The sequence below is a fragment of the Podarcis cretensis genome (assembly GCF_951804945.1).
Source record: "Podarcis cretensis genome assembly, chromosome: 5".
NCBI lineage: Eukaryota > Metazoa > Chordata > Lepidosauria > Squamata > Lacertidae > Podarcis > Podarcis cretensis.
In genome coordinates this window covers 63,282,008-63,305,901 of record NC_137174.1, presented here as the reverse complement: position 1 = coordinate 63,305,901, position 23,894 = coordinate 63,282,008, and the positions used below count along the sequence as shown (strand labels likewise).

Genomic DNA, 23,894 nt, shown 5'->3' with positions numbered 1-23,894 from the left:
CCTTGAGCAAGTTCTTCAGTGGAATTATCCTCACAGCCTCCAAGAACGAGAAACCAAACCCACATAGCTAGATCATAAAGACAGGATGCCTTCCTTGTGTCGTGGTATACGTTTGGAATGTCAGCATATGCATATTACTACATTACTGTAAATCCAGGGTGGGGAAGCTGGTGGTCCTCCAGGTGTGGCTGGGCTGCAGTTGCCATCATCTCTGTCCATTGGTCATAATGGCTGGAGTTGATTGGAATTAGAAGTTCAAGCAACATCTGGAGGACCACAGGTTATCCAGCCCTGCTGAAGATGTGCACACATCTACATCTCCCCCCCTTTACCTTCCTTTTTGTCTTATTTCTGAAACTAGGAGCTAGATCGTATTATCAACCAGATGGTTCATGTAGCAGAATACCTTGAATGGGACTCCACAGAACTGAGGCCGGTGAGTTTCGAGTCTCTGCTGAGCATGGTCAGAATTAAATCATGAAGGCTCTCTTTGCTGCACCCTTGAAGATCTGCTATATATTCTACCAATGGAATAACTTTTGTTTGGTGGGTTGAGGGAGGATCTGTTGATTCTAATTAAATTTTGTTGTCTTCTACAGATCTTGAAAGAGATGATGGAAGAAATAGACTATGATCATGATGGAACTGTGACGCTGGAAGAGTGGATTCGGGGTGGCATGACCACTATTCCTTTGCTGGTTCTGCTGGGCATGGAAACTGTGAGTGATTGGCCTAACTTCAGAGAAGATGAGCCAAAAGATGTTCAGTAAAGGTAAAGGTAAAGGGACCCCTGACCATTAGTTCCAGTCGTGACCGACTCTGGGGTTGTGGCGCTCATCTCGCTTTATTGGCTGAGGGAGCCGGCGTACAGCTTCCGGGTCATGCAGCCAGCATGACCAAGCCGCTTCTGGCGAACCAGAGCAGCGCACGGAAACGTCGTTTACCTTCCCGCCAGAGCGGTACCTATTTATCTACTTGCACTTTGACGTGCTTTCGAACTGCTAGGTTGGCAGGAGCAGGGACCAAGCAACAGGAGCTCACCCTGTCGCGGGGATTCGAACCGCTGACCTTCTGATCGGCAAGCCCTAGGCTCTGTGGTTTAACCCACAGTGCCACCCGCGTCCCTATAAAAGATGTTCAACTGAGTAATAAAAAAAAGTAGCTAGTCAAGATTTTTCTCCTCTTTCAGCGAGGGTTTAAATATGTGATACACCCAGTTTCTTTCTACTTATATATTTGGTTCAATAATCTTACGGCACTTCAAAATGTGAGCAGTTTCAACAAATGGTTGTATTTAAAGCAGTTATGGGGAACCTTCAGATGTTCAGAGAATCATAGAATTGTAGAGTTAGAAAGGACCAAGGGTTATCTATGCAATGCAGGAATCTCAACTAAAGCATCCATGACAGATGGCCATCCAACTTCTGCTTTAAACCCTCCAAGGAAGGAGAGTCTTCAACCTTCCTAGGGAGTCTGTTCCACTGTTGAACAGCTGCTACCCCATCAGTAAGCTCTTCCTGATGTTTAGTTGGAAACTAAATCTGTTTGTTCGAGTCCTACCCTCTGAAGCAGGCCAAAACAAGCTTGCTCCATCTTCCACGTTGCTGGACTCCAGCTTCCATCAGCCCCATCACCAATGTTGTAATCCAACAACATCTCGGGAATCATTGTTCCCCACCCCCAATTTAAAACATTGATGTGTATAAGGGAGGAGGCAGCACCGCTCAGTGGTGTAGCACCCACATTTCATGAAGAAGGCTCCTGGTCCAGTCAAAAGGATCTCTGGCAGCAAGTGCTGAGAAAGAGGCTTGCTTCGAACCATGGAGAGGGGCTGCCAGTCAGGGAAAATAAGAGGTGACTTATAATAGGGTTCCCAGGGACAGTCCCCGGATTTGCACATCTGTCACCAGACAAATTCCGTCCCCGGAATGTCCCCAGATTTGCAAATCTGTCCCTGGGAAACGTGGCTGCGGCAGCCTCAGCAGCCCGGAGCCAACCTGGTAGTGCAGTTGGCTCTGGCTGGCTTCAGGAGCTCCTCGCTTCCGTGGTGCCCACCATTTTCCCTGTGCCACGGCAGTGAGCAGCGAGCAGCTCCTGAAGCCAGCCAGAGCCAACTGCACTACCAGGCTGGCCCCTCCTGGGCAACGGCCAGTCGCCTGTGACTCCTGAGCCTCCCTGATCTGTCAAAATGGAGGGAAGGGGGCAGGAGATCAGGAAAGGCTCAGGAGTCACGGGTGGGCAGCACGCCGTTGCCCAGTTTTTAAAAAACTGTGCATTTATGTTCCACAGGGTATGAAAGAAAGGCTTTGCACCTTTATACAGTATGCATGTGTGCTTGGGCCCAGGGTCTTTTGCCTCACCATCCCCACTACTGACTCCCTGTTGCTACTCAGTTTTTTTTTAAAAAAAAGTGTCCCTGCATTCATTGAAAAAAATCTGGTAACCATAAGTTATAATGTTATAAATGCGTTGTAAATATGTGACACCAGGAGGCACTGTATAGCAGTCAATGGAAAATTGCTTTGAGAGCTATATAACGGTTTCTTTCTTAGCATTTTTAAAGATCAGTGTGGATCCAGCCTTAGTGTTCATGTAAAGGGAGAGTGTTGGGTGACTATCACCCACAGCTTCTTGGTGGGATAAAAAAGATGGATAGAAAGACTGATAAAAAGTCAGATCCCTTATTCAATATCAATGTGTATTTGAGGAACAGGAATTCTTTGGGAACAGGAATCAACTTGGTGGATCCACGTTTGGCAAGGCAACTAAATGTGTTAATGTTAATGCATACCATTGCTCATGCATACCAAGATGCTTTGCCTCCCCTTGTTATTTTGACTATAAATATTGTTCACACAGCACAGATGATAGCTCTACTACATTCAGGAAAAGATACTTACCGTATTTTTCGCTCTTCCCCTCCTAGAAAGTAAGGGGAAATGTGTGTGCCTCTTATGGAGCAAATGCATGCTGCGCAGCTATCGCTGAAGCCAGAACAGCAAGAGGGATTGCTGTGCAGCCTGCATTTGCTCCATAAGTCTGTGCAGCAATCCCTCTTGCTGTTCTGGCTTCTGGGATAGCCGCATGAAGCCTCTTCAGGGCAGCGGGAGCGTTCCTCCTGATGCACTGAAGAGGCTTTGCGTTGCTTTCGCTGAAGCCAGAACAGCAAGAAGGATCACTGCGCAGCGATCCCTGGCTTCTGGGATTCAGATTTTTTTTTCTTGTTTTCCTCCTCCAAAAACTAGGTGCGAAAAATACGGTAAATCACTTGTGTTGTCAAGGTCAACAAACATAGGTCCTAATAGCTTACAGGCACAGTTCTCAAGGAGCATTTTTTCCACAAGCCCTTTTGAGACAAACAGAACTTTTAAAAGAGCACAGAATAAAGTCAATGATAGCAAAGGAAAAGAAGAAAGGTTTTTGTTTTTTAATACAGCTACTTTCAAAAGTTAAACCACACGAGGGCAGCAGAATGTCAAAAGTCAGCTTCTCAAATAACATCTGTTTTATACAAGGAAAATTAATGAACTGCTGCTGGCATTCCATAAATTTGTTAAGAGAATGAACAGAATTATAACAAGATTTATAACAAATATTAAAAAGGAGGTAAATGTAGCTTACTTTAAGATAGATAGAAGTTAGATGTAATCAAGTACCGTGTTTTTCGCTCTATAGGACGCACTTTTTCCCCTTCAAAAATGAAGGGGAAATGTGTGTGCGTCCTATGGAGCGAAGACGCCATAGTCCCGCGACCCTCTCCCGGCTGGAGAGGTGACGCGCGGCTATGGAAGGAGCCTCTATAACCGCGCGCCACCTCTCCAGCCGGGAGAGCGCGCGTGGGGCAAAAGATGCCCCCTGGCTGGAGAGGTGATGTGCGGCTATGGCAGGAGCCTCCATAGCCGCACGTCACCTCTCCAGCCGTGAGAGCGCGCACGGGGCAAAAGAAGCCCCCCGTGACCCTCTCCCGGCTGGAGAGGTGACGCGCGGCTATGGCTGGAGTCTCCTGAACCATGACATCAGTGGATTTCATCCAGTTCTAACATTTCTTGGCTGGCTCCCATCAGCCCCAATTAGTAGGCATTGCTTTGCCTGTCCTTACAGAGTACTGCCCATCATATGCCTTTCTATAGCGACTGGTTTGGTTGAAATGCATTTTAAAAAAGAAGAAGAATCTTCAGATTGTACAGTGGGCCCTTGATGGCCATGCTCATGAAGCTCTTGTGATGCATGTTGGGTATTTGTGTGACAGTTTCTCAATTTGAGGGCAGAGATCCCTGTGCCATGACAAGAACTAGATGTTTATAAGGACATTTCACAATGGGAGGAAGTCTGAGTGTCGCTCACTCTATAAGGGGGCTACTAAAGCCAGATTTTTATTTTGATTTTTTTTAAGCTGCTAAGCAGACCAGTATTTTGCAAGTATTGATGTGGCATACGTAGGCGTGTGTAACTTTGGGGAAAAGCACTTGGAGGAATCCATTTTCACACATTCTTCTTATGTGCACAAAGGAATAGCTTTTATGAGTAGGAGGTGAGAGTGTTATTTGGCTTGGTGCTTAGAAGCTTCCACTCATGTTCTTATGTGCCAAGTGGAGGTACCAGTTACCACCACCATCAATCAGAAGAGAGTATTTTAGGTCACCTAACATTCACGCCTGTAATAAAGGATGCCTAGGTGCAGAGCCTAGGGCTTGCCGATCAGAAGGTCAGCGGTTTGAATCCCCGCGACGGGGTGAGCTCCCGTTGCTCGGTCCCTGCTCCTGACAACCTAGCAGTTCGAAAGCATGCCAGTGCAAGTAGATAAATAGGTACTGCTCCTGCGGGAAGGTAAACAGCATTTCTGTGCGCTGCTCTGGTTTGCCAGAAGTGGCTTAGTCATGCTGGCCACATGACCCGGAAGCTGTACGCCGGCTCCCTCGGCCAATAAAGCAAGATGAGTGCCACAACCCCAGAGTTGTCTGCAACTGGACCTAATGGTCAGGGGTCCCTTTACCTTTACCTTTACTCTCCATCAAAACTTTCTTCTTCAGATAATACCATTTTAAACTACGATCGAGCCTTTATTGCCCATTTATTCTTGATATCTCTTCAATGTCCCTTGGAAACTGGTGAAACTTGCCTGGCTAGAAAACATGGTAGAGCAAAAACAAAAAACAAAAACTAATTTGTGTGTTACAGTGATAATATAGAAATATTTTTGATAGATACTGCCTTCAAGCTGTGGAAAATCTAGCACCTTTACAGACTTTCTGGTTCCTTTGTAAATGGTTATACCACATTATTATTTTTTTTAATGATATTTATTAAGTTTCACAAAATATAACAAACTTCAAAACAACAAACAACAAACATCAGAAATACAAACAATATCAAAAAACATAAAAAACAAAAACATACAAAAGATTCAACATAATAATAGAAGAAACATTAAAAGAAAACTCTGGTTCATTCTAATTGTCTTCAAAACCTTATTTTCCTTGCTTCCTCCCGCCTTCCCTTCTTGTATTCTACTTTAAAAGTTTTTTCAGCAAGCTCATTCAAATTCGTTTTATCCTTTATCTTTCCCTTTATACTCTTCCTTATCCTAATCACTGGAACCCCATCATTTCATTTACACTGCCCTTAGCACTCATAAGTTTTACAATGATTTTGTAGATAAACTTTGAACTTCTTCCAGTCTTCTTCCACCAACTCTTCTCCTTGATCTCGGATTCTGCCGGTCATTTCTGCCAATTCCATATAGTCTATTACTTGTATCTGCCATTCTTCCAAGGTGGGTAGATCTTGTGTCTTCCAGTGTTTTGCGATGAGTATTCTTGCTGCTGCAGTAGCATACATTAAAAAGGTTCTATCCTTCTTTAACACCAATTGGCCGACCATGCCCAGGAGAAAGGCCTCTGGTTTCTTTAGGAAAGTGTATTTAAATACCTTTTTCATTTCATTATAAATCATCTCCCAGAAAGCCTTGATCCTTGGGCACGTCCACCAAAGGTGAAAGAATGTACCTTCAACCTCTTTACATTTCCAACATTTATTATCGGGCAAATGATAGATTTTTGCAAGCTTGACTGGGGTCATGTACCACCTATACATCATTTTCATAATATTCTCTCTTAAGGCATTACATGCCGTAAATTTCAAACCGGTGGTCCACAACCGTTCCCAGTCAGCGAACATAATATTATGACCAATATCTTGTGCCCATTTTATCACAGCAGATTTGACCGTTTCATCCTCAGCATTCCATTTCAGCAGCAAGTTATACATTCTCGACAATACCTTAGCCCTGGGTTCTAGTAATTCTGTTTCCAGCTTCGATTTTTCCACCTGGAAGCCATTTTTCCTGTCCAAATTATAGGCCTCTCTTATTTGAAAGTAATGTAACCAGTCACGCACCTTATCTTTAAGTTTCTCATAACTCTGCAATTTCCATTTATCTCCCTCCTGCTCCAAAATTTCACAATATTTTGGCCATTTAGATTCCATGTTAAGCTTTTTTAAGGCCTTAGCCTCCATTGGAGAGAGCCACCTTGGGGTTTTATTCTCCAAAAGATCTTTATATCTGACCCAGACATTAAACAGCACTTTCCTGACAATATGGTTTTTGAACGACCTTTGTACTTTATCCTTACCATACCACAAATATGCATGCCATCCAAAAGCATTATCATACTCTTCCAGATCAAGAATGTCTGTGTTCTCAAGAAGTAGCCATTCCTTCAGCCAGCAAAAAGCTGCCGCCTCATAGTATAGTTTAAAGTCCGGCAGGGCAAACCCCCCTCTCTCCTTCACATCAGTAAGAATTTTATATTTAATTCTGGGCTTTTTGCCCTGCCAGACAAATCTAGAAATTTCTTTTTGCCACTTCTTGAAACAATCCATCTTGTCAATTATCTGTAGCGATTGGAACAGAAACAATAGTCTTGGCAATACATTCATTTTAATAACTGCTATTCTACCCAGTAAGGATAATTTTAAATTTGTCCATATTTCAAGATCTTTTTTCACTTCAGACCAACATTTTTCATATAAATGGTTATACCACATTAAACAAGTAGTATAGATAATGATACACCATAAAATCTTTCTTTTGTATGTTAATATATAATATGTTTGTATGTTAATAATAATTTGTTTCTTTGGATTTCATAGTTGCGTGGAAATAGTAGGCTTACAATGGTGTAAGCAGTGCAAATTTTTAAAAATGCATAGTCCTCAAATTTGGCTTGATAGTCCACAGTCATTGACAGCGCAAAGCTATACATGTCTATTCAGAAGTCAGTCCCATTTAGTTCAGTGGGATTTACTCCCAGGTAACGGCATCTATTTATTTAGGGCACTTGTATACCACTTAATAATTAGCATTTCTAAGTGAGACTTGTAAAAAAAAAAGGAACCATATACAGCACATAAAGATTGCAGTCTAAATAACATCTATGTCATGGCAGCTTATTTTATTATTATTATGGGCTTTATGAAGATCTGTGTACATCGTAACTAAGTTATTCTTTTACATTTTCTAACCAGCATCCTCAAAAATGTTAGTAGGCTGTGGAGGCTGTAAATGGACCAGTTCAGACAATCAGTTTGCAGGTAGTTTACATTGTGTTTCTGGTCATCCTGAGTTGAAAAGGTTATCCTGCAAAAGGTGCTGCATCTCTCCTCTGTATCTTCCACTCCATCTCAGTGGGCTTTTTCCCCTCCCTGTAGAATGTAAAGGATGATGGACAGCATGCGTGGAGGCTGAAGCACTTCAAGAAGCCTGCCTACTGCAACTTTTGTCGCACTATGCTGCTGGGCGTCAGGAAGCAAGGCCTCTGCTGCTCCTGTAAGTGCCCAGATAGGCTGCTTGTATAATGCTCATGTGAGACTCACCCTTGTTTGTTGACCTGCATGCGAATGAAGTGGAGCCAACAATGCCAGAATCCCCAAGACAGATGAGGAGAAAGATTTCCTGGTTTATTTTGTTCCTTTTTAATTTTGACACACAGCAAGCAGGGATTCTATATTTACTTCTGGTGGGTTCCTTATTCTGGGAATGTTTGGGGATCTTTCTACATGCGCAACTCCCAAAAGTGGTGGAACGGATGAACCATAAGCCAAGCCTCACCTCTACTTGTTGAATAAAATTCGTACCCTTTCCTAGGATCCAAAGGGATCTAGGCAGTGGCAGCAAAGTCTGTGTGCCAATCCTACAGCTGCTACTATGCACTGCAAATGGTCATCAACATTCTGTGGGGAACCTCAGGCGCAAGGAGGGGGCAATTGTGGGCCTCTATGTCTTTCTATCTGGCCCTCAGAAGTCTCCCTGGGCCACACTCCTCACTGCTTTGCACCCCAAATACTTTTGCCTGGCTGGAATGAGACCTTGATCTCTGATAATGCCTTTCGGTTGTCTGGATGGATGGTGGAGCAGTCTATTCCACCTGTCTGTTCATAGAGTCCAATAATCCACATGAAGGTTGTTACAGTTCCACAGAATCTTTTCACAGATTCTAAGACAAGGATTTCCGGAATATTGGCCTTGTTTCGCCATCCTAGGCTTCATCAGTAAAATGTGTGAGATTACGATATTGTATTTATTTGCATTACTTAGAGCCTGTACTACTGATGAACAGAAAGGTGGAATAGACACTTATACATGTATGGGCCTTATGCATGAACTGACTAGAGAATAAACTGATCCACTGGGTCTTCTGCTTTTTTGTTGAACTTTATGAGACTTCCGTTGAAATTTACAATTTGATACAAGGAATAGTATACCTTATTTATTCAAAAGTACAGCCGGTTATGTCTTGTGTGTTTAATGAAATAGCTAGAAACTGCTTGCCTTGATTATAGGGTGAACTTAGAGCTGCTCTCTTTTTCTTTTTCTCTACAGTTTGTAAATACACAGTCCATGAAAGATGTGTGTCCAAAGAGATTGCCCCCTGCATCAGCACTTACGTGAAATCAAAGAGAAATACAACTGTGAGTAAGGCATTCATGAATGCCTAGTGCATGTGTTTACTTATTGATGACCTTCCATCTAAGGCAGGCCATCTGCAATGCAGACCATGCTGTCCACACAGTCATAAGAGCCCTACTATTGTGCCAAGAAGGACCTGTATTTTATAGGCTACCACCAAATTGCCATACTGCTGGAATAGTTCATAAGTATCAAACTGTAAAGGGAGGAATCTGCCTTCTGGGCAACTGTTGCAGGTATGGCTGCTTCTCCAGAAGAGGTTAGGCAAGCAAACACTCAACAGCAAAACATCAAGGCCCATTTCTGGCAGCAGAGTCCTACATTCTTAGAGCTCAGCAGCTCCAGGTTCCTTGAACTCTGAATGAAAGCATCTGCCCCCAGGATACGGTCATCAGCCCTGTCATTCGATGTATAAGGACATTGTGCTGGAACTCTAGCTGGGTTTGTAGTCAGAGAGAGAGCAAGCACATCAAAAAACATTGGCCAGAGTTGCAGCTGGTACCAGAAGCTGTACTAAAACATAGCTGAAAGGTCAAGACAAAGCAAAAACAGAGGCTGCAAAACTGGAAAAGAACTCAGAGAAGCAATGGATTGTGCATGCCCATGTGAGCAGTTCATTGTGACATTATAGCTAAAATATCCATCTAATAATCTATACCAATGGCATTTAAGATGGTGAGTAGCCTGCCTTATAATACAGTGAGTTTAGCCAAAGGCTCAGGAGACACCACGATAGTTGGATCACAGACTTCCCCCCCAAAAAAACTTTCCCATTCCTTTCTTTATCCCTTGCTTCAAAAGCATATCCTGAAACATTTGAAGGAACAATGATTCTCACGCTCATTCAAGAGCATTTCTTCTCCTTTGTTTCCTCATATTTAGTGCCTGAATTTCTTTTCCAGCATGGATCACCTTGTCTCATGCATTTCTAGGTCATGCAACACACATGGATTGAGGGGAACTCCCCAGCCAAATGCGATCGTTGTCATAAAAGCATCAAGAGCTACCAGGGCATTACCGGACTACATTGTGTATGGTGCCAAATCACAGTGAGTACGTGAAGCAAGTGTGGTGGTGTTTTTTTTAAAGAACGCTAAGCTGTTCAAGGCAAGTCACCTCATACATCAGCAGGCCATGTTTCTTCTATATTGGCAATAATCACGGCATGCCTGTGAATAAATAAGAAATCTGTTCCTCGGTTTTTCTCTTGATTGTGAAAATGGCCACGACACTGAATATTGTTGAGAAGCCATGGAATGTGACTGAGCTTTGTTACTTGCTTGATTTGGTACAATGACCCTGGGATCATCTGGCACATATAGAAGTCATTCCACTATCTATAAGTTGGTTTATTCTACTCATCCTGAAATATTTCCCCAATTCAGGAAAGGCTCCATTTGATCTTGGAGTTCCCAAGTCAGCAGTCCCCCATCCACAGGGACCACATATGAGGCTAATTTTTATATTCATTCATAGTTACCTAACCCCCAATTCTTCTTCTTTCCTCTCCCCCCCCCCCAAATTTGCATTCCCACTATATATGATAATAGTCCCCTCTTGTCTTCTGACATTTCCAACATGTAATGTAATATTAGCCAGGTAACATTTATTTATGTTGTTTATTAATGCCAGTTAGAGAAACCACCTTGCCATTACTTGTAACAGCCTTCCTTTTTACAGATATATTTAAAGAGAATCTTTGTGCTGTGTTTTCTCCTCTTGCAGCTTCACAACAAATGTGCCTCTCATGTGAAGCCTGAGTGTGATGGTGGGCAGCTCAAGGACCACATCTTATTGCCTTCGCACATCTGCCCAGTTGTTCTGGTAAATGAGTCTGCTTGACACCTATGAAATGGGCTTAATGACTGGCATTCTCTTTCTCACATATGAAGGCTGCTAGTTGATGCTCTCTCAAAAACTTAAGATTTTCAACCCATCCAAACTGATTTTGTTAACTTAAAACTAAGGTACTTTCCTGTAGAGCTGCTAGAGAAGGCCTCTTATGTCCATTACTAGAAAGCTGGTGTGTCCCTAAGAAGGCTGAATGACAAACTGCTTGCAATCTGGGCATTTCGTACTGAGCCGCTGCTACTGCTACCATACTTTCCCACTACTCCATTAACTATATGCAGCTATCAGTTTACTAATAGTGAATTGAGGCTTGCTAGAAGAGGAAAATCACTCCAATTGTTTCAAGTAAATAATCATTAGCATACAGCCTTAGGCTTTGTTGCAGAAAAGAAAGTAGCTGAAAATAAAAGCTCAAAGGAAGATGGATCCTGAGCACCACATAGACTATTTTGGCAAGTGGGTAGTGCTGTCCGCCTGTCAATCACCTTATGTCAGGATGACATCAGATGACCCAAAGGAACGTTTTTTTTCTCTTCAGGTGCTGCTCAAGTCTTGCCTGCAGAGGAAGGTCCTTTGCATTCAAAGGAAGAATCGGAAGCCAAATCTTCTTCATTTTAGCTCCAGCTTCATTTTAGCTACAAGTTTCCTGCACTTGACGTCCTATATGATGTCAAGCGTTGGAAAGGTGGGCATGGTCTGCCCATGGTGGGCCAACCTCAAAGGCCTTTCAGGCCTGATTAGGCTGTAGGTTGCCTATCCCTGTGTTAGAGCCACTTTGTGATTACTTGGAATAGGCACAGGCACTCCAAGGTGTGCAAGATTGTAAGATTGGACAGGCTCAAAAATGACAATTGCTGAGAGATTTCCACACTTTTTGTAGTATCCTTCTCAGGTTTTGCATATAATCTACCTCTTATTTTGTGGTTTGTGGTTTTGCATATGCTTTTAAAAGATCATTCTATCTTTGAAGGTCCCAGGGTGGGTTGCAACAATTAAAAGCACAATATCTAAAACACACCTCTGTGGAAAGAGTGCTCCACAACTACCACAAATTAAGAAGTTTCCTCTTTCCTAATGAGGAAACTGTGGTGGTACAAACATTGTACTTTCAAATGCTATGTCTACTTCTTCCTGTGTCCAGAACTATGAGAAATGAGGAAATAGTGAAATCTGGTAATTGAGTCCCAATGAAGAAAATGTATATGTGAGGTCAAAAATCATGAAAATGCCAGTGATCTGGATTGCACATTAAATATGGAGAACAGTAGCAGTTTTTTGAATTAAAAACCTTTCTGTGAATAAAGTTTAAAAACAGGGCATTATCTATCTCTCTCTCGTCAGATTTCTGTCCCACTCCAGAATCTATAAATTTGTAAATCCATGGGGGAAGAAACTATTGGAACGGGGAGATAACGGGGAGATAAATTAAAACATACCTTATTACTTGCTAGTGGAAATGCAGCCACCCAAATTGCGTAACAGAAGACCCAAAGTTAATGTATAATATATTAAATGCTGTCTGTCAAACAGTGCCATGATGATAAGCATTCAGTAATACATTTCATAAAGTGCCAAACAGTAGTGGACAGATTGTTTGGGCAAAGGGACTTACACGACCTCCCAGAAAGCAGGTCATTGCTTCTTACTGGGAGGAGGGGGGCGAGGTGGCAGCAAAGTCAGCGCAGTGCAAACGCAGCAGCTGAGCCAATGCGTTGTTCCTGCCAGTGCATTGACACTGCACTGCCTTCCCCACTGCCTCACCTTTCCCCCTCTCTCTCCTGGTACGCAGCCAAGCGAGGCATTCAGGTAAGCACCTTCGCCCCACCATGCCATCCACTACTGGTGCAAACAATCTTTCTTAATTTAGTGACCCTGCAGTGAATCATATTGAATCAATCACTTCAACAGTGGCTTGAAATGATGGACACAATGATGGTTCCAAAGTTCAGTATTTGACTTGCTCCCTGGCTTGACATGAATCTCGCAGTTCCACCATCTCCACATTTGCTTCAAAAAGGAGCTCTTGGACATTTTAAAATATGACAAACACCATACTTGGACACCTTAAAACAGGGAATGGATTCAGAAGATTTATAAGAGTCAGCTCAGTTTTTGTTTTTTAACCCGATGTGGAATTCACTGAGCTGGCTTAGCTGGCATATGGCTGTTATAATTTGGAACCCCATCATGGTCCAGGGTTTCCCTTTTGCCACTGCTAAGGAAAAACAGAGCTGGGAATTATATCCTAGTGAAGGAAGCCCTTGGAGATACTTACTAAAGAAGAAAAATTTGGCAATTTTATTATGTGGTGCTCTTTTCTGGATTTTTCTCATATTTACTTATTCCTCTGTTACTATTGCTATTCAGAATAATCTATGAGGTTTTGTGATGCTTTTAGTGTTGTAAGGCTGCTTTGAGATCCAATTTTGGCTGAAAACTGCAGTATAAATATGATTAAACATAGAATAGTATAAATATTTTGGATTCATTCACTTTTCAGGTATCTAAGCATCATGAAAGCTGCATCAGTGTTTAAAAATCCACGTTAAAAAGCTTAATATGTATATAAAAAGCTTTTCTTAATATGTGTATGGGCCTCTCAGAAAGCTTTTCAGCTGTGCAGATTGTGGAATTTTGAAGTTAATATAAATCTTGGAACAACATCAGCCTGGGAAGCAAGTCAAGTATTGAACTTTGGAGCCATCGTTGTGTACACAACTTTCTAAACTACTTTTGGAATGACTGATTCAGTCCTTCAGTGCCATTCACTATGTGCTCACTATATTCAGATACGGTTTGCACTTCATACAATGTATTATTGATGGTTAATCTGCATGTTTGTATTCTGTGTTGCTTGACGGGACAGTATTTTAATACAAAAGTTTAATATGATATTAACTTAACTCTTGGAGCTTTCGTGGTCTTTCTGTTGTATTTCAGTAGTCAGGAGGAAGTCATCCTTCCCACTTTGTTTATGTTGTCAGTGCTTCCTTGTTATTTGCTGGCCTTCATCCATGCTTCAAAGTCCTTTATGCATTTTCCCTATTCCAAAGGATAGGCAATCCCACCCAAGAAGATCAGACAGTGAATCGCCATCCAGCACAACCCCAGATGATACAACCCTGGCCTTCAGATACAACACCACCACGGTGGATGGGCATGGACTACAGGTAGACAGTTCACAGCTGCTGCTATCATATCTATTGATTTGACTTCTGTCCTGCTCAATATGTATGGTTCTTCCCATCCCTGCTGTATCTCAGCACCAGCCTGGTGACATAGTTTAGACTGGAAAGTGGTGACTACCCTAAGGTCATGCCCAAAGAGCTTCATGACTGAGTGGAGATTTGAACCTGCCCTTGTCCAGCACTCTCACCAGTATATCACACTTGCTCTCTCACTTTTCTCTTACACTTGTGAATGAGCATGTGTATACCTGCAGAATTATATTTTGTACACCATGCCTAAATTGCAGGCTAGTTGTGGAGAAAGGCATACCAGGGAGAAATTGTCATTCTGCACTGATCTCCTAGTCCATGGGTAGGAAAACTAAGGCCCGGGGGCCGGATGTGGCCCAATCGCCTTCTAAATCCGGCCCGCGGATGATCTGGGAATCAGCACGTTTTTACATGAGTAGAATGTGTCCTTTTATTTAAAATGCATCTCTGGGTTATTTGTGGGACCTGCCTGGTGTTTTCACATGAGTAGAACGTGTGCTTTTATTTAAAATGCATCTCTGGGTTCTTTGTGGGGCACAGGAATTCATTCATTTCCCCCCCAAAAAATATAGTCCGGCCCTCCACAAGGTCTGAGGGACAGTGGGCCAGCCCCCTGCTGAAAAAGTTTGCTGACCCCTGTCCTAGTCTCCCCATGAAGCTGGTTCTGGAATAGCCTTTGATAGTCGCCCTGTTGAATTGTGCATGGTTAACAGATTAACCCTTGGATCCATCCTTCTGCAGCTCTCCCCACAGAACCCAAGCTTGCTGAAGCTCTGCTAACCTAATATTGTCTCAATAGCAATGCCTGCCTTGTCCTTTAAAGAGTTCAGTCTCTAGGCGTATATCAGGAAGCGCACAAGAGGATATTTGCGGAGCATAAGGCAAACATTATTGAGTCAAAGGATGTATATATTAAACAGAGCCGAGCTCCTGAGGCTATGGCTCGTGTGCTTAGAAGGCCCATAGACAGAATAGGTGTGGATAAGAATAAGTGCACAGATTGGTGGTTCCCAGCTTTCTCCAGATTCTGCTGATCCAACATGTTGCCAGTTGCATGCCTTACTTCCTCTGTGGCAGTGCCGTATGACTCATTTCCCCCCCCCCCCATTTTGCATGAATGATGTTTTGTATGCTGTATAAGGAGGCTCTTTGTTTGCTTTGTAATTTGCTTTCTAGATCACCCCTAAGCCTGGAACACATCCACTGTTGGTGTTCGTGAACCCCAAGAGTGGAGGGAGACAAGGAGAAAGGTATGTTTCCCTTCCTCCTATTGGAAAATTGTACCCTCTGCAGGATAGAGGTTTTTGGTACAGTAAATGCACATTTAGTAATCATTGCACGTAATGCAAACATCTTCCCTTAAGGAAAGAATAGCAGAGATTGCATTTCCCTGCAACCAGACAGCAATATTGTGCTGCTTGGGAAATACCCCAGATAGCACTGCTCAATGGGGTTGCAAGGCCGTCACTGATACCTGTTATCTGGTGCCTGGGACATCACCAAAGTCTTTGGCTTGGCAAGGACAGCTGTAATTCAAAAGTATTTATGAAGCAAACATTTCAGAGAGGGGGCTTAGAAATAGGAGAAAAGATTTCCAAATGGAAATGGTTTTATTTGTCTGCTTGATGATTGTTTGTAAATCTGAAAATTTAAATAAATTTATAATAAAGAAAAAGGAGAAAAGATGGGTCCACGGTGCAGTAAACATCAATCCAAAAGCACCCTCCATTTTCTGAATATGAAGGTGGCAACTTTTGCTACACTTATGGAGCTGCCCTGAGCAGGATGTGGTGTGGATAGAGAGTAGCTGATGCTAAGAAAGTGTAATCATCTGCCTTGGCTAGGGATAGGGGAGAAATTGGAATCCATTCATATTTAAAGGCAAACTTCCCTAATTCTCACTTTCTAAAACTATGCACAAACTGATGCACAAACATCCTTAAAAAATGTGCACTTCTTCAAATCTTGTAGTGCAATTCTCTGGCCAAGTAATGAGTACAAAAATGTGGTAAAAGTGTGCATTATAATAGGGGGAAATTGATTTGCAAAAATGTTTATTTTGGGGCACAATTGCTTGCAAACATTTAATATTAGAAATTTGCACTAAAATTCTGATGAATTTCATGAGGACTTTTTTTAAACAGAAAAATGAAAACTAGTGTGGAAATGTGGAGAACTTAAGACTGGAAAAATGAGAAATTGAGACATAGTGAAACTGACAGATTTCCCTCCTCCTAGACTTTACTCTCCTTTTTAGGGGCCATCATTTCTTGTTTTTCTTACTTACTTTCAGGGTTCATCGGAAATTCCATTATCTACTCAACCCCAGACAAGTTTACAACCTGGATCGAGGAGGACCCACTCCTGGGTATTGAAATCCATTGATCAACCTGCGTCCATTTTGCTATCCTTACAATTCCCTCTTAGTTGTGCTGCCCATTCTCACTCCCCATTTGCTTTTTGCTCACCTTCCCTCTCCAGTTTCCCTTTCCACCTCCCTTCTCGCTGAAGCTTCTTAACATACCTTAGCTCGAGGAACTCAGCCTGCTGCCAATTCTTTAGAATTATGCGTGGAGCTCGTGCTGGAGTTTATGATATTTGCCATGTCTGTCTTAAGGCAATAAACCTTTGGGCTCTGGGACTCTACATCCTCCTGATGGAATACCTGTGGATATTACCCCTGAATACAAATTATACAATCCTGCAAAAGTTATTTGTGGCTAAGGCCCATCGCACTGCTGTCAATTGGATGTTGTTGCAGCAACTAGCTGCTGGATCTTGTCCAAAGTTTACATGGATTTTACAACAACAACAACAACAACAACAACTATTCCCCTTCATGCAGATCTTTCTTACAAATGCCGTGTATTCCTTTATGGGTGTTCTTCTTGAATGTGTGCTGTGCAGATTGACTCTTCACTGGTTTTCCTTGTTTTGCTCAATTTCAAACTTGAAAATGGGCAAGAATTGCATGATTTAGGACTTTGGAGAGCAGCAGGGCTGCTGTGCCTTTTTTCACATTTGCTTTTGTGTGAATTTAAAAGCAGTTTAGATGTGGTGTTCTTTCCCATATATGGGAAACCAAGCTATTCTAAAGAGCTTCCCTACCTTTTCCTTCTGCTTTCTCTTAGCTTAAACTTTTTCCGTGATGCTCCAGACTTCCGTATTCTGGCTTGTGGAGGAGATGGGACCGTTGGATGGATCCTGGACTGCATAGGTAAATTGGGATCCAGGGATGCTGCATGGTTCAAAGTACATTAGATTCGTTGGATAGCTGATACGCCTGGGGTCACTACTGTGTAAGAGAGAGGAGGGCTCCTGTAGTAGGTCAGTAGCAGAGCACTTGCTTCCCCAGGCTCAGCCCCTGGAATCTGCAGGTAGGGCTGGGAAAGGCTACTTGCCTGAAACCCTGGACTTCCACCAGGTGTGGACTGTGCTGAGCCAGATGTACCAATGGTCCAACTCTGACTCCAGTATAAGACAGCTTCCCGTGTTCCTTTGAGGGTCTGAAATTAGAGTTGGGCAGGCGCCACTACCGAGAACACCCTCTGTCTGGTTCCCCATAACCTCACTTCTTGCAATGAGGGAACCAGCAGAAGGCCCTTAGCGCTGGATCTCAGTGTCCGGGCTGAACGATGGGGGTGGAGACGCTCCTTCAGGTATACCTGATCAAGGCCGTTTAGGGCTTTAAAGGTCAGCACCAACACTTTGAATTGTGCTCGGAAACGTACTAAGAGCCAATGCAGATCTCTCAGGACCATATATTGATTCATATATTGATTGGCATTAACCAGCCACATCTTTGACTGCAGGCTGCATTATAAAGAGGCTTTCCTGCCTCCCTTTTCTGAAAGCTGCACACATAGATAGGGTTGCAGGCTTGGTCTCCTGAAATTCTGAACTGAGGTCCAGCAGCTCAAGGAACTAGGGGTGGGAGGGAAATTAGTTTGGTTTGCCTTTTTAGGCAAACCTCCTTTATTCACACTTGCTGCACCAATAAGCTAATTGAAATGAGGTTATCCTTTGAAATTCACACTTCTCTGAATTTTGTGATGCAGTTCCCCAGCCAGACATGTGCTCAGAAAGGTGCATGTTTGTGAACACAACATATAAAACTACAATATATTAGGTCAAATTGCTTCCAAACACCAATACACCATGTATAGCCAGGGGATACAGCTGTAGTTCATTGCCCCTGGGAAATCCTGTCCTCATTAGCTCTGCTATGGCAGGTAGTGTAGAAAAAGGAAAGTTGACTCCAGCACTCTGTTGGCTTCTAAAGTCTGTTTTTCTTTTTGCAGATAAGATAAACATAGCAAAACACCCTCCTGTGGCTATCCTGCCCCTGGGAACAGGCAATGACCTTGCCCGCTGCCTACGATGGGGCGGAGGTAAGTATTTTGAGTCAGCCTAACACTGTAGGGTCATTCATCACGACCTCACACCATGACTTGCCATTGATCCCTCCTGACAGCAGTCCCATGTGCTGTTGAAACCTGTCAGCTGCTTCTAATACCACTTGTCGTTGTCCGGGCTTTGCACCACTGGAGACTGTCCATCACTGACAGCTCTTCAAAGTATACATTAAAAAAGAAAAGAAACCTTACCACACCCACCATGCAACTTGCAATCTTACCCAACCCACAGCCTTATCTACTAGAAAAGAGCATGGTTCCCCATTCACCATTGATGTTGTTGGGCCCAAATCATTGCCAGGACTGTTTCTCCTTCTCTGCTTCTGATCACTTGGCCTTCTTTTATGGCTTTGCATAGAGCCGAGGCATCCATTACCAGACTCTCTGTAACACAACTGTTTGCCCCATTAGTGCTTGGCCTATTCCACCGCTGACATTCTGTTCCTTACCACATGCCATCCCTTTTTCCACTCTCAAGGTTATGAAGGTGGCAACTTAATGAAGGTCCTGAAGGACATTGAACACAGTGCAGAGGTAATGCTGGACCGATGGCAAATTGATGTCATCCCTATTGACAAAGAGGAGAATGGGGACCCTGTCCCTTACAGTATCATCAACAACTACTTCTCCATAGGAGTGGTAAGCACTGTCTGTACAGCTCTTGTTCCAATGATCTCCCTCCCTATTTCCCCTGTAGTATCAGAAGCCCTAGATAACGTTGTGTGTCAAACAGGAGATGGACAACAGGCTTTGGAGGTGATACAATGGCAGCATCGTTGTCCATGGTATACATACTATTCTGTCCCATTGTCACCTAGGGACAAATGGCTTCTGCGTGTTTTTGAAGTCCCCCACATCCCACAAAACCTGCTAAGTAAAGCAACAGCAGTGAGATATATGCATACCACAAGCAACACCTCCAGCCAACTCACAGCTATAAGTTGGAGTGCAGTTTTCTTGTCTTATGGGCATGAGGTCAAAAGCTCATATTTGAGACTGGAAATTATGTTTTGTACTTGAGAATGGAGATTGTGGAGATTGTGGAGATTGTGATGACTCTTAAATCTCAGTAAGAATTTATTGCAAACTTGTGATCTAAGAAGACTCACTTCTGCATCAATAATAATTATTATTCGTTAAGACAGTCTTCTTTATATGAGAAAAAGCAGTTAGTCTTTATTGTGAAGTCTGTGATGCAAGAATATGGGTAGTTGACCTACAGGAGTGTCATGGGACTTAGCCAGTTTGGTCAGCTGATCTTTCAAAGGCTCACATGACCCAGTCTTGTGGGTAGTGTGGTCAGGAACAGAGCTGGATAAAGGAAGGCTGAATTCCTGTGTGAAAATAGGATTCAGCTACAGGGAACTGTGAATCCTGACTTGTGAATCCTGAAATGTAATTGGGCTCCCATTCTGAGGCTCTTGACTTCAGAGCTGCCTAGGAAGATCAGCTTGCACATAACAATGGCTCTTTGTCCACTTGATGGAATGGGAAGCAAAAAATTTGCCTTTTGGAAGCATCAGCTATCTGCAAGGGGAGTCCTGTGTGCAGGTGATGTTTTCAAAAGGCGGCTTTTTCTCCTCTCCTGATCACAGGATGGGGAGAGAAAAGGGTTCCTTGTGGAAGGATCACCTGCACACAGCAGAAGTCCCTTGAACCCCTCCCATCAATTGATGTCACAAGTAACATCAGATGATTGACAGTTGGGTGGGATTTTGAGAAAATGGCACCATGGTCAAAATTGGACTCCTTGGTGGGCCAAGATTGGTCTGTGAGTCTGTCTAGCTTATTTAACCATTGTTCTTTCCCTGGGATCTCTCTTTGTTTCTTGTATCTTGTGTACACTATCCTTGCAGCTGTTGCTGCATATAGGAATAAGTTATTGCCTTTTTTTGGTAATTCATTCCCAATTATGCCAAGAAGGAATGCTTCCGGTTTCTTGAGAAATGTGAATTAAAAATAAAATAAAATAGCTTGTTATACACCATTTCCCAAAATTCCTTTCCCCTGTTGCATTTCCATATAGGTGAATAAAAGTACTCTCAGCCTCTAGACATTCCCAACAGTTTTGAATCTCTTTCATACATTTTGGCCAGTTTGACTGGTGTCAGATACCATCTGCATTGCAGTATTTGCACATTTTCTCTTACTTGATAACATGCCGAGAAGTTCATTGTTTGGTTCTATAATTTTTCCCACTCATCAGTTTCAATATTATGCCTGATATCAATGGCCCACTTAACCATTGCTTCCTTTATAAGTTGTTCCTCACTAATTACATTAGCATGAGCATATCTGCACTATTGAATTTGATTTCTTGCTATAACATTAGCAGCCTTTTCCTTTCTGTACCTGAAATTTAACTACCTGAATTTCTATTCTGCCCAGTTAAGAATTCTGTGTAACTTAATGGATTGCATGCTCCTTCCCTGATTGAAGTTGATCCAATAAAAGATATCACTTTACCTGTGTTGTAGGGTTGCTAAGAAGCTCCCCACAACAGCTGACTCGTTTTAGCGTTCTGACATGGTGGGAGAAACAGCTGATTAAAAAAAAAAGCACTGAAGCATTTGTTTAAAAACAGTCTCATGTTATATTGAGGTTCCATTTATAAGTGATTGATTGTCATAAATGTGTTACAAACATGGCCAGTATGTCTTAAAAATGGCTATAACTGAAGTGCTGACCTTTTAGATTCCAAAGTCCATGCTTAATATTGCATTAAATAATTTTAAATTGTCTTAACACTTTGCAGATCTTTAAGGAAAGTTACTTTTGTGTAACTTGTGGCACAATTTCCATAGATCCATTGTGCATTATAGTCAATTGCAGGGTGCTAGCAGGTCAATGAAAGTATATTGGAGGGCTTTGGTGCTACGAAATCTCATTGCTGACAAGGTGCCTTTAAATACTACCACTGATGATGACAAGCCATTTCACCTCTGAGTCCAAGCTGCCACATGCTGCTTCCCATCTTTGCCCCCTTTATTTTTGGGCTGTGAGAAATGTGGGCCAGCAGCTATATCACTAACAGGAAGTTTTGGATTACAAATAGATCAGGCCATGGGCTTGCAAAGTCCCTGAGACTAGTGACACCTCTGCACCCCATCACTGAGATGTGGATGATGAACAGCCTGCTAATCCCTGGATGGAGTAAAGCACATTCCTTGGGCTATCTGAACCCAGAGAGACTGCAAGAGGGGCCCTTGTGTTACTATTTGTGATCTCTGTTTATGTATGTGTGCATTATGTGGCCATTCAAAAACTACTTGAGGTTTGTGTCTGCTCAAATACAGCGGACAACCATGATAGATAAGTGGGATAACAAGTTTTCCGCTAACTAAAAAAGGCTTAAGCTAGGTCATTTCATAGAGGCCTGTTTTGATGCATTCTTTGTTGATTTATTATGCTGATCAGGGCTTCTGATGATCTTCTAAAAATGATTATGTTAATATTCTAAGGGTACAAAGGAGATTACAGTGAATAATATGCCTAGACAAAATGGATTCTTGTCCTTTCAAAAGCTGTCATTCTAAGGGTCCGCTACAATTCTTTGCCTGCATCTTAAAAACTCAAGCTGGGGTTGCCTCCATACAGTCAATATTTTGCAGGGGAGATTCAAGTACATACTGAAAATTTACTTTTGTGCAATTAAAGAATATCAAAGCACTCTGTGACCCTGCTGCAACAAATCCACTATTTTTATTTTTCTAAGGGATTCTATGATTCTATTAATGTTGGCAGTTAGGAAAGTGACAGGGAAAATACACTAAAAAGTTTGGGATGAATGAATGAATGATGCATAAACACCACACAAACAAAGTAGAATGATTGCTCATTGTCACATAAGCTCCAAGCAAACAATTCAGAAGAAATTCTCAATAAAGACTAGTCACAAGTCTTGTGCAAGCAAATCAGAATGCATATCCAGTAAACAGGTCCTCTGAAGCAGCTCTCCGAAGCATGGGGAAAGTGGCAAGAGTACACAAGGATTCATAATGTTGAATTAACCAGATGTCTCTTTACCTTTACTTTTTAACTCTGTCATGAATAACTTTAGGAGGTGCTTTGGGAAGCCCTAGCATGACCTCTGAGTACTCGGAAACAGAGAAATGTTGTATTTCCCATAGTGTTCCTGCTTTATAACTTTAAAATACACATGGGGAAAAGTAACTTTAAAATCAGTTACAGTGGTACCTCGCGTTACAAACGCTTCAGGTTACAAACGCTTCAGGTTACAAACTCTGCTAACCTGGAAGAGTTACCTCAAGTTGAGAACTTTGCCCCAGGATGAGAACGGAAATCGTTTGCTGGCAGCGCAGCTGCAGCAAGAGGCCCCATTAGCAAAAGCACGCCTCTAGTTAAGAACAGTTTCAGGTTAAGAACGGACCTCCGGAACAAATTAAGTTCGTAACTAGAGGTACCACTGTATAAGGTCTGTTCCCCACAAAAACTGAAAGCACAATTTATGGGTGAAAAGTGCTAATTGTGCAGTTTTGTGGGACACCTGAATCAATGAAACTGTCTTCAGTATTTGGAAGGCCTCATTGACTAATTCCCCGCCCCCGCCCCCAATCTCTCTTTATAGGATGCATCCATTGCACACAGATTCCACATGATGAGGGAAAAACATCCGGAAAAGTTTAATAGCAGGTAAATATCTTTCCCCTTCTCCACTGTCATTGTAGTGCTGAAGAAGGCAGTGTTCAGTAACTTTATGATGGAATTAATGCCATTTGTTTACATTGGATGATCTTCAACTATGGTTTACTTAAGAGTAGGCCCTCTGAAATTAATGGATCTAACTTAGTGGGTCTATTCTGAGTAAGTCTAAGGTGGTATTCAGCTATTGTGTATTGCTTGGAATTTTCCTGAGTTGGGGAGAGGATGGGTGGTACTTCTGCTCTGTGTTTGTCTGAGTTGGTGATATGGTGTAATGGGATGCAACAGATCTTGGTAGGAAGCCACCACCTGACTCTGTTCTGTTCACCTGCTGGATGGCTAAAGAACCTGGCACGCTGGCCAAACATTTCCCCAGGAATATCTGTATGACAGTATCTGACCCCTGTAAGCCTAGGGTAGCCATCCTACTTAGGGACACCTCCATGATTTTAACAGCTGAATGGGAGGAAGGAATCAACAGGTGATGCTTTGCCCAGCATGGAAATAGCAATTTCTGTGGGGTGCAGCTGTCAAAGACAACCCACACATAAGCTGAAGTTTGCCCACATTGTTCTCTCACCAATTTCTGTAACAGGCAAGGATGAAGTGCAGCCAGTAAAGGCTTCCACATATGCACAAAGCAAGGGATACTGATGGTTCCTTTATGTTGTTTCACACCTTGTAGTAGGCATGACTTTTCCTGTGCTTCTCATTTGGTACTTAAATATGGGAGGCCAACATGTACTCATTATATATGTGTGTGTGTGTGTGTGTGTGTGT

General features: G+C 42.6%; 1 protein-coding gene across 1 annotated transcript in view; it reads left to right on the top strand.

Moving 5' to 3' along the window:
- The window catches only part of DGKG (diacylglycerol kinase gamma), a 111,996-nt gene that overhangs the window by 52,685 nt on the left and 35,417 nt on the right, over positions 1-23,894 (top strand). Inside the window, 13 exon segments of the mRNA XM_079976846.1 lie at positions 362-436; positions 600-719; positions 7,711-7,828; positions 8,882-8,970; positions 9,901-10,017; positions 10,694-10,792; positions 13,873-13,989; positions 15,214-15,287; positions 16,331-16,405; positions 17,169-17,254; positions 18,339-18,428; positions 18,931-19,091; positions 23,041-23,105. Coding sequence (XP_079832972.1) covers positions 362-436; positions 600-719; positions 7,711-7,828; positions 8,882-8,970; positions 9,901-10,017; positions 10,694-10,792; positions 13,873-13,989; positions 15,214-15,287; positions 16,331-16,405; positions 17,169-17,254; positions 18,339-18,428; positions 18,931-19,091; positions 23,041-23,105 — 1,286 coding nt within the window.